The sequence below is a fragment of the Camelina sativa genome, chromosome 13 (assembly GCF_030686135.1).
Source record: "Camelina sativa cultivar CO46 ecotype springtype chromosome 13, ASM3068613v1".
Lineage (NCBI taxonomy): Eukaryota > Viridiplantae > Streptophyta > Magnoliopsida > Brassicales > Brassicaceae > Camelina > Camelina sativa.
Window position 1 is genome coordinate 6,933,337 of NC_141892.1, and position 16,877 is coordinate 6,950,213.

General features: G+C 32.8%; 3 protein-coding genes across 3 annotated transcripts; 1 reads left to right on the top strand and 2 right to left on the bottom strand.

Moving 5' to 3' along the window:
• Window positions 1-1,209: 1,209 nt before the first annotated feature.
• Window positions 1,210-1,878, bottom strand: LOC104735771 (uncharacterized). The gene has a single exon (XM_010455620.2). It carries the CDS (start codon window positions 1,828-1,830, stop codon window positions 1,363-1,365), a length of 468 nt encoding a protein of 155 aa, XP_010453922.1. The 5' UTR covers window positions 1,831-1,878; the 3' UTR covers window positions 1,210-1,362.
• Window positions 1,879-2,560: 682 nt separating this feature from the next.
• Window positions 2,561-3,244, bottom strand: LOC104735772 (uncharacterized). Its single transcript, XM_010455621.2, has one exon. The coding sequence runs from the start codon at window positions 3,172-3,174 to the stop codon at window positions 2,701-2,703; it is 474 nt and encodes a 157-aa protein (XP_010453923.1). The 5' UTR covers window positions 3,175-3,244; the 3' UTR covers window positions 2,561-2,700.
• Window positions 3,245-9,380: 6,136 nt separating this feature from the next.
• On the top strand, window positions 9,381-10,344 carry LOC104735773 (uncharacterized). The gene has a single exon (XM_010455622.3). It carries the CDS (start codon window positions 9,649-9,651, stop codon window positions 10,213-10,215), a length of 567 nt encoding a protein of 188 aa, XP_010453924.1. The 5' UTR covers window positions 9,381-9,648; the 3' UTR covers window positions 10,216-10,344.
• The last annotated feature ends 6,533 nt before the right edge of the window (window positions 10,345-16,877 follow it).

Consider the following 16,877-nt stretch of genomic DNA (forward strand, 5'->3'; position numbering starts at 1 on the left):
TTCCTTCTATTTATTTTTGGTAAAACTAAAAAAAATTATTAATGAAGGCTGATTCTTCTACAAACTTAATTATTTTGCATATTCTTCTACAAACTCAGTACAATAGACTCTATAAATTAATACTCGGTAAATTAATAACCTCTATAAATTAATATAATAATATAATAAAATAATATTTTTTTTGAAAATCCTTTGTATATATATGGTCCCATCAATAATATAAATTAATAATTATATAGAATTATCTAAATATATATATATATATTGACATTAATTTTTTATTATAGTTCATTTTTGATATTTTTACTGTATAAAAATCTTTGAGTGCTATTGTCAAAACATCATAATTGTTATTTTCATTGTAATTGATTTTATAAAAATATTAGTTATAACCATTAAATCTTATTTTTCATGTTTTTTTACCAAATTAGGAAAGTCTCTCTATAAATTAATAATTATTAATTTATCGAGAAATTAAAACCTATATAAATTAATAGATTTTCATGGTCCTAACATTAATAATTTATAGAGGTTTTACTGTATTTTAAAATTAATGATTGAATAACACATGATTTTTGTTTGGATTTCCAAATCCATTAAAATCATAGAACCAATAACCCCCTCTAAGTATTATTAAATTAGTGATTCAAAAGTAAAAGTTTGTATCCAGTTTAGTTTTTATTTTCATCGTTTTATATGAGATATATATTATTTTACACTTTATTTTTTCTCAATATATAATGAATATATATACTTATAAATAAAAAAAATATCACGCGACGAAGTTATATGGTGGGAAGAGTTTGTGTTAATATTTATACATATTTAAATTATCGTTAAATTGTGTTACACGGATAATTCATCATTTCATTATTTTGCTAATATTATCAATATGAGAATAATAAATATATTTAGTTAAGTTGATTAAAAACAAATTATGGTGTGGTAAACTGCAGATTTATATCCTAAAATTAACAATCAAATACAACTTCCAATTTTAGTGTACCATGAATCAAAATCTAGTAATGTTCAAAAACTAATTAGAAGCACCCAGGTTCAACTTCTTTTTTTATGAAGGTAGAATCCTGACCAAAAACCAAGATCCGGATTCTGCATAAAATCCAACTACTACTAGCTAGGATCATCGTAGTTTAAAGAACTGAAATTAGAAGTTAACTAAATTATACTATAGATGTTGAACAAAAAAACTCAATTATAAAAGACTTTTTGTTGTTATTCGAATAGGTAGAACGAATTGTAAATCAAGATCAAAGTGGAATATAAAATAAAAACATAACTTAAAAAAAACTAAAAAAGAAACCCTAATAGATCAGTACTTATAATTCAAACAAAAAAAAAACCCTAAGCTGGCGAAGGAGCAGGAGATGAAACAGGAGATGAAACCGCCTTGTTAGAGCAATGTCTTTTAATAAGGCCATTGAAGAAGTGGTTATGGAAAGATCCAAACATGGTCTTCACACAATCTTCTTTCATCTTCTGGATCGCGTCACAACAATCAGATCCAATAGCTGGTTTGTGGGTGATGAATGCTTTTCTGATATCTGCAAAACAAGTTTTTACCTCCTTGCTATCAGCCAAGCATTTGGCAACTTCCGGTGGTGGGTTGAATGGAGTTGGGTGGAAGTGGCCAGCCGGGAGTGGAGGCAAGGCTCTTCCGGCTCTAGGGGATGGAAAACGTGGCTTGTGGTGCCACCACTGGAGCTTTTCATCACGTAATGATGGAGTTGGTTCCAGAATCCTTGCTGTGACTTGGGATGTGACACAGCATGTAAAGAGGATCATAGCAACAAGAACTGTTGGAGTATTCATCTTCTTTTCTGAATTCTTGGGAAGTTAGAGTTTTGTTGAACGAGAAGAAGAAACAATTTACTTTTCTTGTGATGGCTTTACGATGGTAAAACGTTAGTGCTTATATAGAGGTTTAAGCAAGATTTTGATAATTTCGAATAATCTATGTATATTTATCAATGGAATATTATTCTATGATATATAATGAAATATGATGTTATCGTACATATTTTTTCTATTTAATTTCGATCTAGATAATATTTTAGACCTGTATAAATTATGAAAGGATCTTTTAAAAAAATAATGGAGTACAGCAACAACAAAACGGAATCTCTAATATATGATATATCCTCTGTTTCAAACCGAACCTCTCTTTGATTAGGCTATATCATCTCTATTCCAATTCAACACAGTTTTGGGTTAATCAAGTTTAATGTTTTTTAACCTGTTCAATTTGGGCTGGCAATTCAGAAACTGGACCATAAAAAGTCCATTGGCTAGAAAATTATTTGTGTAATCATTAACTGATAAATAAATAACTGATTACACTTAACAAAATATGTATTTCTAATTTGAAAAGGTAATAATTAACTATGAAAGTTAAAAAGTTCGAGATATTTCTCTGTATAAGAAATTATTTTTAATTTTCGTTCATTTTTATATCTTATGTTTGTTAAGATCAATTATTTTAAAATTGCGTAAACCATGCATAATTTTTTTTTGTAAACCAGGCATGATATAATACACAAAATAATAAATAACGATAACTTTATTAATTAAAAAGAAAATACTTAAAAATCCTTGAAGCGTAACATAATAGAAAGTGAAAAAGAAAGAAAACATAACTAAAAAAAAAACTACTAATTAAGAAACAACAATACTCACTTCTCCCTAAGCTGGCGAAGGAGCAGAAGGAGTGGATCCAGCTTTGGTGGAGCAATGTAGCTTAACTAAGCAGTCAAAGAAAGGGTTGTGATACGCTCCAAAGACAGTCTTCTGGCAATCTTCATCCATCTTCTGGATCGAGGCACAACAATCCAACCCAATAGCGGGTTTGCGGGTGAAGAAAGCTTTAGCAATATCCGCAACACATGTCCTCACGTCCTTGCAATCGGACAAGCATTTAGCTACAACCGGTGGTGGATGGAATTGAATTGGGTGGAAGCCAGCCGGGAGTGGTGGGAGGGCCTTTCCGGTGGTGGGGAACGGCCAGTGTGGCTTAGGGTGAAAGTAAGGGTAGAAATGGTGGTAATGCCACCATTGGAGCTCTTCAGTACGTAACGATTCCAAATCTTTTGCTGTGACTTGAGATATGACACAGCTTGAGAAGAGAATCAAGGCAGCAAGAATTGCGAGATTCTTCATTTTTTGGATATTTTGGGAGACCTTTTGAGGTTTGGGTATGTGAAATGAGAAGAAATGTGGTTTTGTGATGGTTTTTGAGATGGAAACGACATAAGTGTTTATATAGAGGTTTTAAATTCTGGTTTTAGATTAAAACTTCTTTGGTTGGTGATAATTTCGAATTATGTATATTATCGGAATATTCTCTAATATATACTCGATGTTGATTTTTTTTTTTTTTGCTCGCGTGAATAATTGATGTTTGTTGTGAATTTGTGATCTTTTTTTTTCGCTTGTGAGATTTGTTTGTTTCGTTAAAGTTTAGAAAATTACCGTGTAAAATAAAGTGGTCATTTTATTAAACTAATCTCGCTATATATGTTTAACGTGCATGCTCCCTATTTTTGAGGACTGAGGTTAGGGGTTATTTTTTTCATTAAAGAAGAATATGCTAGAATTAAAAGTGTTAAATTTGGGATATTCCAACAGTAATATCTGCTTCGTATATTTGTGGGAATTAATTATAAGATATCTAATTAAGTAATTAACAGCCGTTGAGAAATATATTCGTACGCACATTGACTAACTGACCGATGGCAATTTCACAAGTAGTTAAAAATTGACGCCCAAAGAGCAAAGATTCGCTGTGTTCAACATAGTTTCTATTGGATGATCATACTCGATGGATGGGATGGGAGTGAAGCCTTCTTCCAGATGAGTTTCAACTTAACAAACTATGTTTTGGCGATACTGTATATCGTGCGGTATTAATGTAGACCACAATCTAGAACAAAATTTTGAATCAAGAACAAAAATAACTCTCGTTTGACAAAAAAAAAAAAAAAACAAAAAACAAAAATAACTTTTTTTATTACTTTAGAAAAATAACTCGAAAACTAAACCTTTCAAATCTCATAAATTATTATGCAACACTCTTATATCTCCTTATATCTAAAAACTCACTAATTTCCTAATCTAAATAGGAAAAGTAACATATTTAGATAATTCCTAAAAAAAAAATATGTATATTTAGCTTTTCTCCTAAATATATTTTTCTTGAGCTTCAAGATTTTTCCAACATTCTCCCCATTAAGTTTGAAATCACTCTTTTTCAAGTCTTGAACTCCAATGAAATCTCTCATCTCCTTAAACTTGATTCTTCCAAATGCCTTTGTTAATATAGTATATTCCCTTTTTGCTCTGTCCAGGAATATGCTCCACTTATATGTGTTCGTTCTCGACGTATTCTCTTATAAAATGATATCTCCTATGTATATGCTTGCTCCTACCATGAAATACTGGATTTTTAGTGAGTGTTATTGCCGACTTATTATCCATTAGAATTGTGACTTTCTCACTAGTAGACTCAGTCACTTCGCTAAGCAAGTCTTGAAGCAAGCTGATTTGCTGCTTCGGTGCCTGCCATGAACTCAGCCTCGCATGATGACATTGCAACCTGTGTCTTGTTTCTGTGTACACCAAGTAATCAGACTAGTGCCACGATAGAAAATGTGACCTGTTGTACTTCTACCATCATCTTCATCCGTATTGTGGCTACTATCACTATACCCAACCAAACTTGTTTCCTAATCAAGATTAAACATAAGGCCGAGAGAAGAGGTACCTCGTAGATACCTAATAAATTGCTTCAAAGCTGCTCTATTAGATTCTTTTGGCTCATGCATATATCTACTTAGCAGCCCAACACAATAAGAGAGATTGGGTCGAGTGTGGAGCAAGTATCAAAGACAACCAATGCTTCTCCTATACTCTTTCTCATCAATGTTTTGCTCCTTTTGTGCTTTAGACAACTTCAACCCTGCATCCATATATTGGTATGTGAATGAAATTACATTGTTCCATTCCAGCTTCACTCAAGATCTAAGTCGCAAGCCTTTCTTGGCTTAAAGTAATACCATTTTCATGTTGTAGAACTTCAATCCCAAGGTAGTAGGTTAGCTTTCCTAGAACACTCATCTCAAATCTTGACATCATTCCCCTATTAAACTCAAGTATCATGTTTAAGTTAGATCCAGTGACAAGTAAATCATCCACATACACAGCCACGACAAGGAGATGTTCCTTTTCTTGCTTTCGAGATAATGAAGGTTCTTTGGAGCACTTAATGAAATTCAATTCTTTAAATGTCTGATTCAGCTTGTTATTCCAAGCTCTTGGTGCTTGTCGCAGCCCGTAGAGAGCTCTTATACACCTTATCTTCAGAACCTTGGATCACAAAACCTTCAGGTTGACTCACATTGACTACTTCTTTGAGCTCATCGTAAAGAAACGCAGTTTTCACATCGAGATGATGCACTTCCCAACAGTTTGAAGCTGCTAACGCAAGAATAAACCGAATTGTTTCAATGCGTGCGACCAGAGCAAAGACTTCATCATAGTCTATGCCATTTTCTATACATATCTCGTTGCCACGAGCTTTGCCTTATACTTGTTTATGCTGCCATCCTTTGTGTTTGATTTTGAATACCCACTTTAGGCCGATAGGTTTAGCCCCGGCTGGAAGCTCCACTAAGACCCAAGTGTTATTCTTAGTTATTGATTATATTTCTTCTTCACACGTCTCTATCCAACGTTTTTCTCTTTTTGCCTCACTAATATCCCAAGGTTCATCGTCTATTGCAAGCAAGAGTTGTTCACTTTCAATCTCAGCTAATAAGAAATAGTCATTCAAGTAGTTCAGCTTTTTAGTCTACTTTCCTGACTTTCTTAGCAGAGCTTGTTTTCTGAGATTTTCTGTCTCAATGGTGACCTCATCGTCAACATCATCCTCTTCATTAACCTCCCATGTTTCTGCGGTGTGCTTTACAAAACGACTCCTCTCGCTTAGCGTTGCTTCAACGTACCACGTAGAAGCTCTGTGACGCGACTTCGTCAAGAGCTTCTAGAAAATCACCTTCGTCTTAACACCTACGATGCCTAATATTCAGTTTTGGCTCTTGTACGAAATCTAGAACAAAACTTTGCATCAAGAACAAGAATAACTTTTTTTTATTGCTTTAGAAAAATAACTCAAAAACTAAAGCTCTCAAATCTCATAAGTTATGCAACACCCTTGCATCTCCTGATCTCCTTATATATAAAAAATCTAATATAAATTTCCTAATCTAAATAGGAAAAGTAAATTTCCTAATCTAAATAGGAAAAGTAAATTATTTAGATAACACCTAAAACACAAATATGTATATTTAGCTTTCTCCTAAATGTAATTTTCTTGAGCCTCAGGCTTATTCCAACATACAGACATTGTTAAGATTAATCAGAGAAAACCTTAAATAAGAGGGTGAAGCAAGGGCAAGAAAAAAAAGAATGAAGTTGAACGATTGCAATCACTCCCATAATAGCCAAAATAGCCAGAGACGAACATTCCACCATGACATCATCGTTCACGCTATAATAGGATATGCAAAAGGTTAGAAAAATCAGATGGATGAAGATCACGCTCTCGTTGTTGTTCAAGTTGATTCGCAGCCAAGCAGTGGGAGTTGATGAAGCACATGATGTAAATGAGGACACAGATGCTACCAAAAAGGGATATCCATGACTCTTGGCCATGTGACCAGCAATAGAAAAGACCACTGTCAAAGGTTGTGAACCCTCGACTTCCAAATCTTCGGCAGGAGAATGAAGTTGAACAGCTGAAAGCACACCCAATATAACAACAATAACCAGATACGAGAACTTTGCCACGGCACTAGCGTTCACGCTATTATAGGCTATGGTAAAAGCTAAAATCATTGTATAGGCGTAGATGCCAAACAGTCTCTTGCTTCCTGCATCATTCTTTCCCTTTCGAGAAGATAACTGGAATCAGAGAGCTTCTCGATCTGCACAAGAGACTTTTCCACACATATAGGAAAAGAAGCGAGGGGAGAGGCTTTTATATCTCGGTTCAATTAAATAGTTCCGGTTCAAGTGTTAATTCATTTGTGTTAATCCATTATTATTCTATTTTCTACCCTGGAATTATATTTTGTTACGAATTATATTTTCTAAGGTCGAGGTTTATCAGACAGAGGGCCTATATTATTATTACACAAAAGTGAAGTGGTGAAAATTTAACATGTAGCCTTTTCCCATTACAATTTACAATTTTAAAGAAGATAATAAAAAGTTGCAGTTTCATTTAGTAGATTGAAACGATGGAAAAGTAAGTATTCTGGTCGTGTGGTAAAATATGTTTATTTTTTAGGTCGAGTTCTTAATTTCTTTGGATATTTTTTCTTATTTTTTGGTCTTTTTTTCTTGAGTGTTTTTCTTTTCAGTTATTTTCGTTTTCAACAATGTAATTTAATATTTTCAATATTCTGCAGTCTATCGGATTAAAAAACTATTGTATACGAAGATGACCCGATGACCCGATGTATGCCAACGTTTAAAAAAAACAAAAAACACTGGACATGCAATAAGGGGAATTAACAGTAAGGTGTATTTGAAGTTTGGAAATGAGAAATGAGAAGGCATTAATTGAGATTTCAGGCAATGCAAGGTTATAACTATCAACATCAATTTCATAATCCCAGCGTTTTGAGTCTTTTGACAAGTTAATTATAAACGTACGCCCATATGTTTCTCGATTTTTGACTTCACTAATGAGATTTTTAAAACGTTTAAACAATTTTCCAGAGTTATTAATATATAAATACTTGTTTCTTTTGTTGTTGCAGCATATAATTGATAAATACTAGACGACTAGTTCTAAATTATTTTACACTAGAGACCAAAATCATGAAATTTTGCGACGATCTCGTGGCACACGAAAGACGAAACTCAGTGGAGGAAATCACGAGTGGCAACACAGTATGACAGATTCAAGGGAAATGTTGGCGAGAATCATTGTAGTCGAGTGCATATCTCTCCTTAATTAATATATTCTTTTTGGTCTTTGTACGTACAAATAATATAAAATTTAACCTCACTTAAAAGTGTGCACAATATATACGAATTGTTTCATAAGATCGTGTACCTCCTTTCAAGAGATCCCCCAGCAACCAAATCTCTCAGCATAAGAAAATTGTTATGCAGTAGTAGTACTCGAAGTGGCTAGAAGTACTAGTTAATTGTTACCATATTATATTAAACATGCATTCCTTATTATTTTTATTTTTTTTACTCATCAGTTCACTCGCTAACGTTCGATTCACTTTATATAGTTACCAAGTAATGGGTTTTACAAGGTTCAATTATTTCAAAATTTATTTATAATGCAAGAACCGAATGAAGTGATGGTGCATGCTCAACGTTCTCGTGACCACGAGACCCTGACGTTGGTAAAAAAGACGAGGTGTTTATATATATACTATGGGAATTGGTAAAACAGAATGAATCTTGCTGTCAAGAGAATGAAACATTCAATTATAAGCAGTTAAACGTAACCACACAAGTTGTTGTGTCAAATTTCAACCTACCTAGCTAGTCAATGAATTATAAATTCTTTTTTTTTTTTTTTAATAACTCTACAATGATCATATGATGATCTTATAAAATGGTATTTCATCCCATGGATAAAGGAAACAGTCGGATATCTCAAAGTCAAAGGATCCTCCAAATCAGACGAAAGGGTCTGATCCGGTTCCGTAGAGCAATCAACCAAATCGAAAGTACCAAGGAAACGAGGGATGGGTCCCAAACAACACGCAACTTATATAAGTGGAAACCTTACTTTTATTTTAATCATATCATTAAGAATTGATTATACAAATCTTATCATTTGAAACTTGTTGCAAGATAACAACTGGAACTCTGGATGTAACAATAATATATTAGTATTAGATTATGTAACGTCCTTGATCCTTCCTTACTCTCAGGCTCTCAGCTTCCGTTCATTCCACTCATACTACGTGGTTATATGATGTTTGTTAAATCTCAACTTAATCTAGTTTAATCTGACTTTATGTAAAAAATTATTTCAGTTCACCCTTGATATTTAATCCGCGTTACAAACTTTTGAAAAAAACCCACGAAAATTTCACAAACTTTATTACTATAAAAAAAATACAAACTTATTGAAGAAAACCGGTAAAAATAAAATTCCAATTCCGTTAAAGTTAAACCTTAGAAAAAAAATAATACATTTTATAACTTATAACTAACTTTTATTGACAAAAAAAACAATTTTTTTGGCTATTTACAACTGATAACTTCCATGTAGAGTAAAGTGACAATGATAAGTAGAGCAAAAAAAAAAAATGGCCATAGACTTATGATAAACACGGCTATATAATATATTTGATTTGAATATAATGCAAACTACGCGTATTCAACCATATAATGTCAACCTGTATATGCACAACTGTCTATCTCCACCTTATTATACTATTCTATCAAAAATAAATTATATTCTAATTTTTTCTCTCCAAACATTCTCTTGTATATATACTCTCATGTCTTCTCGGATCCTCTCCTAAAAACACCAAAAAAATTATTCAATTCTCACAGCTTTTTGTTTCATTAAACGTTCGATCCTTTCTTCACGTCATGGGAAACTACGTTTCTTCTGCACTTAGCAAAACGTCTTCTTCGTCGTCGTCGTCATCATCGGCGGCGAGAGTGATTCTCCCGGACGGTGGAGTACGTAACATTCACGCGCCGATGAAAGCTGCTGAGCTAATGATGGAGATCCCAAGCTTCTTCCTAGTCGACGCCAAGTCGTTAAAGATCGGTCGGAAACTTAGTCCGTTAGCCGCCGATGATGACCTTCAGATCAGAGGGTGTCACGTGTACGTAGCTTTCCCTATGACGCGTTCCACGTCAGCTGCTAACGCTTCGGATTTGGCTCGGTTGTTCGTAGCTGCCAAGAAACAGCGTCGCCGCGGCGTGCGGAGTGATTGTTCCGGCGGCGGAATGAAACACTGTCATAACAACGGGAGGGTTTCGCCGGACGGGGAAGAAGATGACGTCAGGGTGATGTCGTCGTCGGCGGGATCGAAGCTGAATTTAGAAGATATTGAAGAGTTCTCGGCGGCGGAGTTTATGCATAGGATCTCAGTTTCGAAATCTAAGAAACCGAAGTTAGAAACCATAGTTGAAGAATCTTTGTCTTAACCAAAAACCAAAAAAAAAAGATTTGTCAAACTTTTTTTCATCTTTATTTTGTTATTTTTATCCTTAACTGCGCAAGTGGTTTGGTTTCTCTTTTGTGGTATTAATGAACAGAAAGAGACATTATTATTAGTCGAGAATGAACATGTGACCTTCCCATTTCTTTTTGTCCGATTATATGAAACGCAATTTCTTAATTACTTGAAAAGCGTAAAAGTTGAAACACTCGTTAGCTTTTCTTTGGATTTTAGTTTCAATGAAGACAGGAGGAAATTAGGGAAATAATAACATTCGTTTGTTGCACAAAACCTATCGAAGGAACTAAGCAAGGGGTGAAACGAAGGAGTAAAAGTACTACTCCAAGAATTTTAGCTAAAAAGACACAGTTATTTTTTTAATAGTTTAATCAATCATCAATAACACTGCATAATAAAAATATGAAATTAATCTAAAAATTACATAAAAAATTGAAAACATGATATATTATAAAATAAAAATAATTATTTAAAATATCTTATATTATAAAATGGAGGAGGTAATAATTAACCTTACGGAGGAAAATGAAAGTGTATGTTGATTGAGAAGAAAATTCAAATCAAAACATAAACTCTAATATAGATACCAAAACCAAAGGAAGAGTGAAAAATTACCAAGAGACAAGTATGAGAACCACAAGCAAAGCAAGTCATGTCCATCGAGTTTTGTTCGATCAATGGCAACCTGAGCGTCGGGAAGACGAACGATGATTGTTGAATCTTAAATAAATACTGTAATCATCAACTTAATTAACTCTCACTAATTTATCTATTTTTTTGATTGCAAATACAAAGTGGTGGAAGGAGTGCCAGGCTGCCGGCCCGACATTCACGAGTACCCTAGCCAAAAATTTAAAACTGTGCTTTTGTTTTTTTTGCTATTGGGTTTTCTATAGAAGGCCACAATTTTAAAAGCTTTTTACATATACAACAAAAACAAAAGGCCTTTTACATATAAGTAAAAAAACTTTTATACATATCTTACCCACAAAAAAGACCTTTTACATATATATTGTTTAAAACATTTCTATGTAAAAAGGTCTTCAAAATTAGAGGTCCGAATCGTTGGCTTCAGTGGCTTCCCCTGTGGGCTGGGCATGGGTGGAAGGGATGCCAATGAAGCCTAACGTGATGGTTTGGAGTTTTTTGATGGGTCGGTGTGAGTAGTTTGGAGACGTTGAGATGGCTGAGTGGGTGGCTCAACACATGGTCGAACTCGAGCCTTGGAACGATGGTGTGTATGTTGTCTTGGCTAATGTGTATGCACTCAGAGGGATGTGGAAAGATGTTGAGAAAGTTAGGAGGAAGGTGGGTCACCTGCCTTGGCTAAAGACCAGAAGCTTGCTCAGGTTCCTGCCTATAGGCTATAGCCAACGGCAGACCCACTTAGGAGGAAGATGGGTCACCTGACCTGGATAACTAATAAAATAGTTGATTTTTACATGTATTTACGTAAAATTTCAGTAGCACAGATGGTAAATTCTGTGCCGTTGACCTCTCTAATCTCGAGTTCTAACCACCAATATGTCATATTAATATTTTTTTTCCTGAAATTGACCTCCCTAAATTGTATCCTGGGTCCTCTAATGGCTATATCTATGCTTCAACGACGTGACGTTTTCAAAAAGTCATGCTTTTGATTACTTGTTTCTCTTCATGTTTGAACATTGTTACATCATATATTCGGTCCGGTCCTGGATGAAAGACCAGAAGCTTGCTAAGGTTCCTACCTATAGCTATGCTTCAACGACATTTTTGAAAAAGTCATGCGTTTAATTACTGCTCTTCTTCATGTTTGAACAACTTAAATTAGATCCTCCTTTTTTTTTACACGTGTTATATAAAAACATCAAAAATACAAATAAATATTTTTAAAAAAAAACTCTTGTCATATACATATGGAAAGTTTAAATTTCAACTGACTAAGAGCCTAACTGGTTCAAACGCAACATTTGCGGTTGCGATTGCGGGAGATTGCGGAAGCACACGATTGCGGTTTCAAGCGTTATTAAGCGTTTTGAATGATTGGTTTAGCGTTTTCAAATAGATGCGTTTGCGGAAGTTTTACGACTGGTTGACCAACGGTTGCAATAGCGGTTAAAACATAATAAATATAATATATAATTATATAAATGTGTAAAAACACTGAAAACTTTATTAAACTTGATTTATAATTAAAATCATTAAAAAATACTAAAATAATTATTCAAAAAACAAATAAATTTCATATTGAAACACTTATTACTTTATGTATTTGGCTTTTCACCCAAAATTTAATCAAGTAATATGATAAATGACAAAGCATATGCTGTAGATTATAGATCTTCTCTGCTAAATCTCATACATTCATAAGTTCCTCATACTGAATTACAAGGCCAAGGTAAATAAATTATGAAAGAGTTGAGAAGAGTCAGTGGTGATTTGTTTTAATATTTTCACAAATAATCTTATTTTCTTAAACTTTTGATGAAACATTATATTTATTTACATTTTTTTGAATGTATGTGCGATGTGCCAATACTTTTATATCATGTTTTCCGGGTTTTTGTTAATTGGAATCTTATTTTCTTGTAATTGTTTATCTTCTAATCTCCTCAATCGTATTTGTACTTCATTTTCTCTCATCCTTAATGGGTACAATGGTTAGGTTGAAGATATAAAAAAAAATTATTTAGTATTTCTGATTTGTTTTTTGTTTAAAAAATAAAAAAAATTCCATCCGTAACCGCAAACGCTTGCGGGAAGCAGCTTTTGGAATTCAGTGGTTTTGAGCGGTTGGGAACGATTGGAAATTTATCTCGTTTATCCTTTGAGTTTTTTTGCGGGCGGGGGGGGGAGGGGGGAGGGGTATTGAACTTGATTTTTAAAAGATTTTGTAGGATTTTAATATTTTAGAATTTTGAAAGACTTTAATGAGCTTTTATAGATTTGATTATTTTTAGAGTTTTTATATAAAAAAAAAAAGAAAGAAGATGAAGGCTCCTACTGGTAACCAGTAGAAGAACAAAAAGAAAAGGAATAAAAAGAACAATGCGGAATGGAAAAAACAGTTTTTGAGGAATGAAAGGAAAATCTGTAGAGAATGAACAAAATAGTAAATGGTAACCAAACAATAAAAATATTTTTAAAATATATTAAATATTAAATAAATTTAATTTCAATTGTAATACTAATATTATTCTAATTTATATATAATAAATTTTTCAAATAGAGCCTTAAGATTAGTTTAGCATAAAATTCCTATCAAAAATATTTTTTTTGTCAATACATAGTGAAAATATGAAAGTTTTTATATTACAAAATTGAAATTTTATTAATAAACATATTTTTTATTTATTTTAAAATAAAAAACGAATTTGAATATTTGTTCTTTTTTTTGTTCCATTTGTTCTTCATCAATTTTGGGGAGGAACATTTTTGTTCTATTGTTCCTTATTTTTTGAAGAATGTAAATGAATGTAGGGGAAAAAATATTACTTTCAAATGGTAAAAAAATTGTGGAATGGAGAGGAATGTGATATTCCTCCTCATTCTTTTCCTAAATTTTGGTCACTAATTGAAGCCGAAATGTGATTTTGTGAGATTTTATTATAAACTTTGGATGATTTTAGAATATTTCAAAAAAAACAAAAAAAATTGACTCCAATATTTTCGACGACACATTCAACGAAAATTGTGCTTTTTCATCAGTTTTGATGCAGAGCACAAATGGAGTAGCAAAATAACCCAGAAAATAATGAAATTTGGTGGAAATATCAAAAACAGTCATACTAAGGCACAAGAAAAAGCAGATGATGATTTCGATTTACATTTTAAAAGTTACATCCACTTTCCCAGAACATATCTAAAATCATGCAACCTGCAAGTAGCCAACTTTGAGCCCAATTTCCCATCAAACGACAAGGAATCAGTAGACAATATATATATCATTGGAAATATATTTCTTTAACATATTTAGAACATCTTTCAGAGCTTGATTCCAAGGCCTGTATCCAAATAAAACGAAGAAGACAAAATCAACCTTGAGACAAATAACTATCTTCTTCTCACCTGAATTATTCTTCTCATCATTCATTGATTCTCTGCAACTACCAGTAACATCTCTAGAACCATATTCTACATGCTACATCTTTGATGCATCTTTCTTTCCCATGTCAAGAACCATTGTTGGAGGTATGATCAAGAACCTTTTATATGAAACTCTTGTGATGAAACTTTTTGTTCTTTGCTATTGATTTCAACAGTCTTTTCCCCTTAGTTTATTGTGTGTCTCAAAACAAAAATATCCAAGCCAAGGCACATACATCAACACAACTACAAAAACACAAGAGTTCCTACCAAAAAAAAGTGAGCCTTTATAAATTGCAGAACATATAAGTTCAATACCCTCCTCTAAAATACAAAAAACACAAGAAGTCAGTGTTCAAGCTAGCTACATAAACAAACTCTCAAAAGGGAAGGGATAAGAGAGTAATATCATTGACCCCATGGTGTATGAATATTATGTGGACAATGATGGACGGATGTGATGCATAACACCATATGTCAGTTTGGGTTCCATCGATTGCAACAGTCCTTCACAAACAAATGTGTGAGAGCAAGAGGGAATACGCACCCAAAACGACGAACGCAGCCAGCTTACCAAACAGAGATGGTGGTGGTTTGATTCAGGAACGAAGCTTCAGGACTGTTGCAATTGATCCTTCTCTCCCAGTGTTGATTTCCCAGAAAAATATATTCTGATTGAAGGTTTGTAGAAATCGATCATCTCTTCCCCGACAGTTTTTTTGTGTTTCGAAATCCTTCAAAATTCTACCTCAAAGGGTATGATTTTGAGAGTGGTATTTATCAACTAAAAAACAAAAGTAAGTCTCCTAAAATCATTCAAAGTATCATTCATAAAAAAATTGTGATATTTTGAATAACCGAAGATTTACGGTTGGTTTTATAAATTGTTGATTGAATCACAAGAGATTCTGAATTATTTTAAAGGAATTTACATAAATCTTAGTTGAATAACATTGGATTTCATAAGATTTTTAAAAATCTTAATTGAATAACAAAAGATTTTAAGAATCCTCTACAATCCTTTAAAATATAAGTTCAATACCCCTCTAAAACTATAACTAAGCGCCTAAGAAGAATGTCACCAAACCAATCAAATTTGTAACTTTTTGTCATCATTGACCTTTCAAAATTCAGTCTTTTATTTTTTTAGACAAAAATAAATAATGATACTAATCTGTTTACGTTATGTTAACTTCATCTAAATGAAATATCAGTTTCGACGTTATAAAACAAAATTTAGGGTGTGAATGGTTGCAGAGGTTAGGGCAGATAAATTCATCAGCGGATTAGACTATTTTTTATTTACCATTCATCAAATACAATTTGTAGCGGTGTGGTTGAAAGATAATAGAAAGAAAATTGCTATGAATTAACTGCATACCGTTTTTGTGTACAAATAAAATTGGTACGCAACAATTTGTTATCCACTCTATTTTTGGGGCGGTCTAAACTGCTGACGGATTTGTCCGTCCTGATTGATGTTATCATTCATATCTTTAATAAATCAAGACTTACCAAAATTATCTTCAGATTGAAGTTTTATCTATAAAGTTTCCACATATATCAATCATCAAATATGTGGTATACCGTATACACGACAAGTGGAAAATGAGATGAAACGACTTTTCTGCGGTCGCGTATGCAAAATTTCGAGTTGTATTTCGACGAAGAGGGGGGAGAAGTCACGACTCAGCAGATGTTAAATAAATATAAAGCATTAAACAACAAACATTTTATAAGAGAACGAATATTAAACAGTTCATTTAATAATGCAATTAAGAATGGATAAGAGAGTGACACACCTCATTACACTTATATATACACATGAGAGAGACTTATAGGTAAGTCATTTCTTGCTCTCAAAAAAAAACAAGAAGAATAGGAAGAGACAGGTGAGAGAATATTTTGAGATGGGGGAAGTTTAGGAGGAGAAGATATAGAGAAGTTTGTGCTTGATTATATCAAGTCATCTCTTGTCACATGTTCCGATCATACGGATAAGTCTTCAACAGCTCTTATCAAGTCTTCAGGTTTTATCTCTTTTCACCCAAATACATTTTTCACTTGTTTTTCATATTGATGAAAATTTAATTACTCAAATTTTTTAAAAATATGAACAGGAGATTCTTGGAGGAAAAAGAGAAGAGGAGAAAAATCTTGAAGAGAAGATAAGAGTAGTTTATGGAGAGAAAAATATTATCATACAGTGTTTATGTATGTTAATAAACAAATAAACATGATTTGATTTGTAGCATAATACACGAATCTGGGACTTAAGTCATCAAATTATAGTAGTCATTTTCACGTCGAGAGATGTGTAATCTAGTCTCTAACGACCACTTGTGTTTATGTTGTCAATTAGTATATATAGTACAAGGTATGTACAAGAATGTGAGTGAGTTTATTTTCCTAATATTTGTAGTTAATTAAAAAAATCAAGAATGCTAACCTTCTCTTTGTTGAACAATTATATATTTGGAGAGAACTTATGTTCTTAATGAGATATCTATTATTATAATAAAATTTCAGTATTTTTGTGTGTAAAATAAATAAATGATCTAG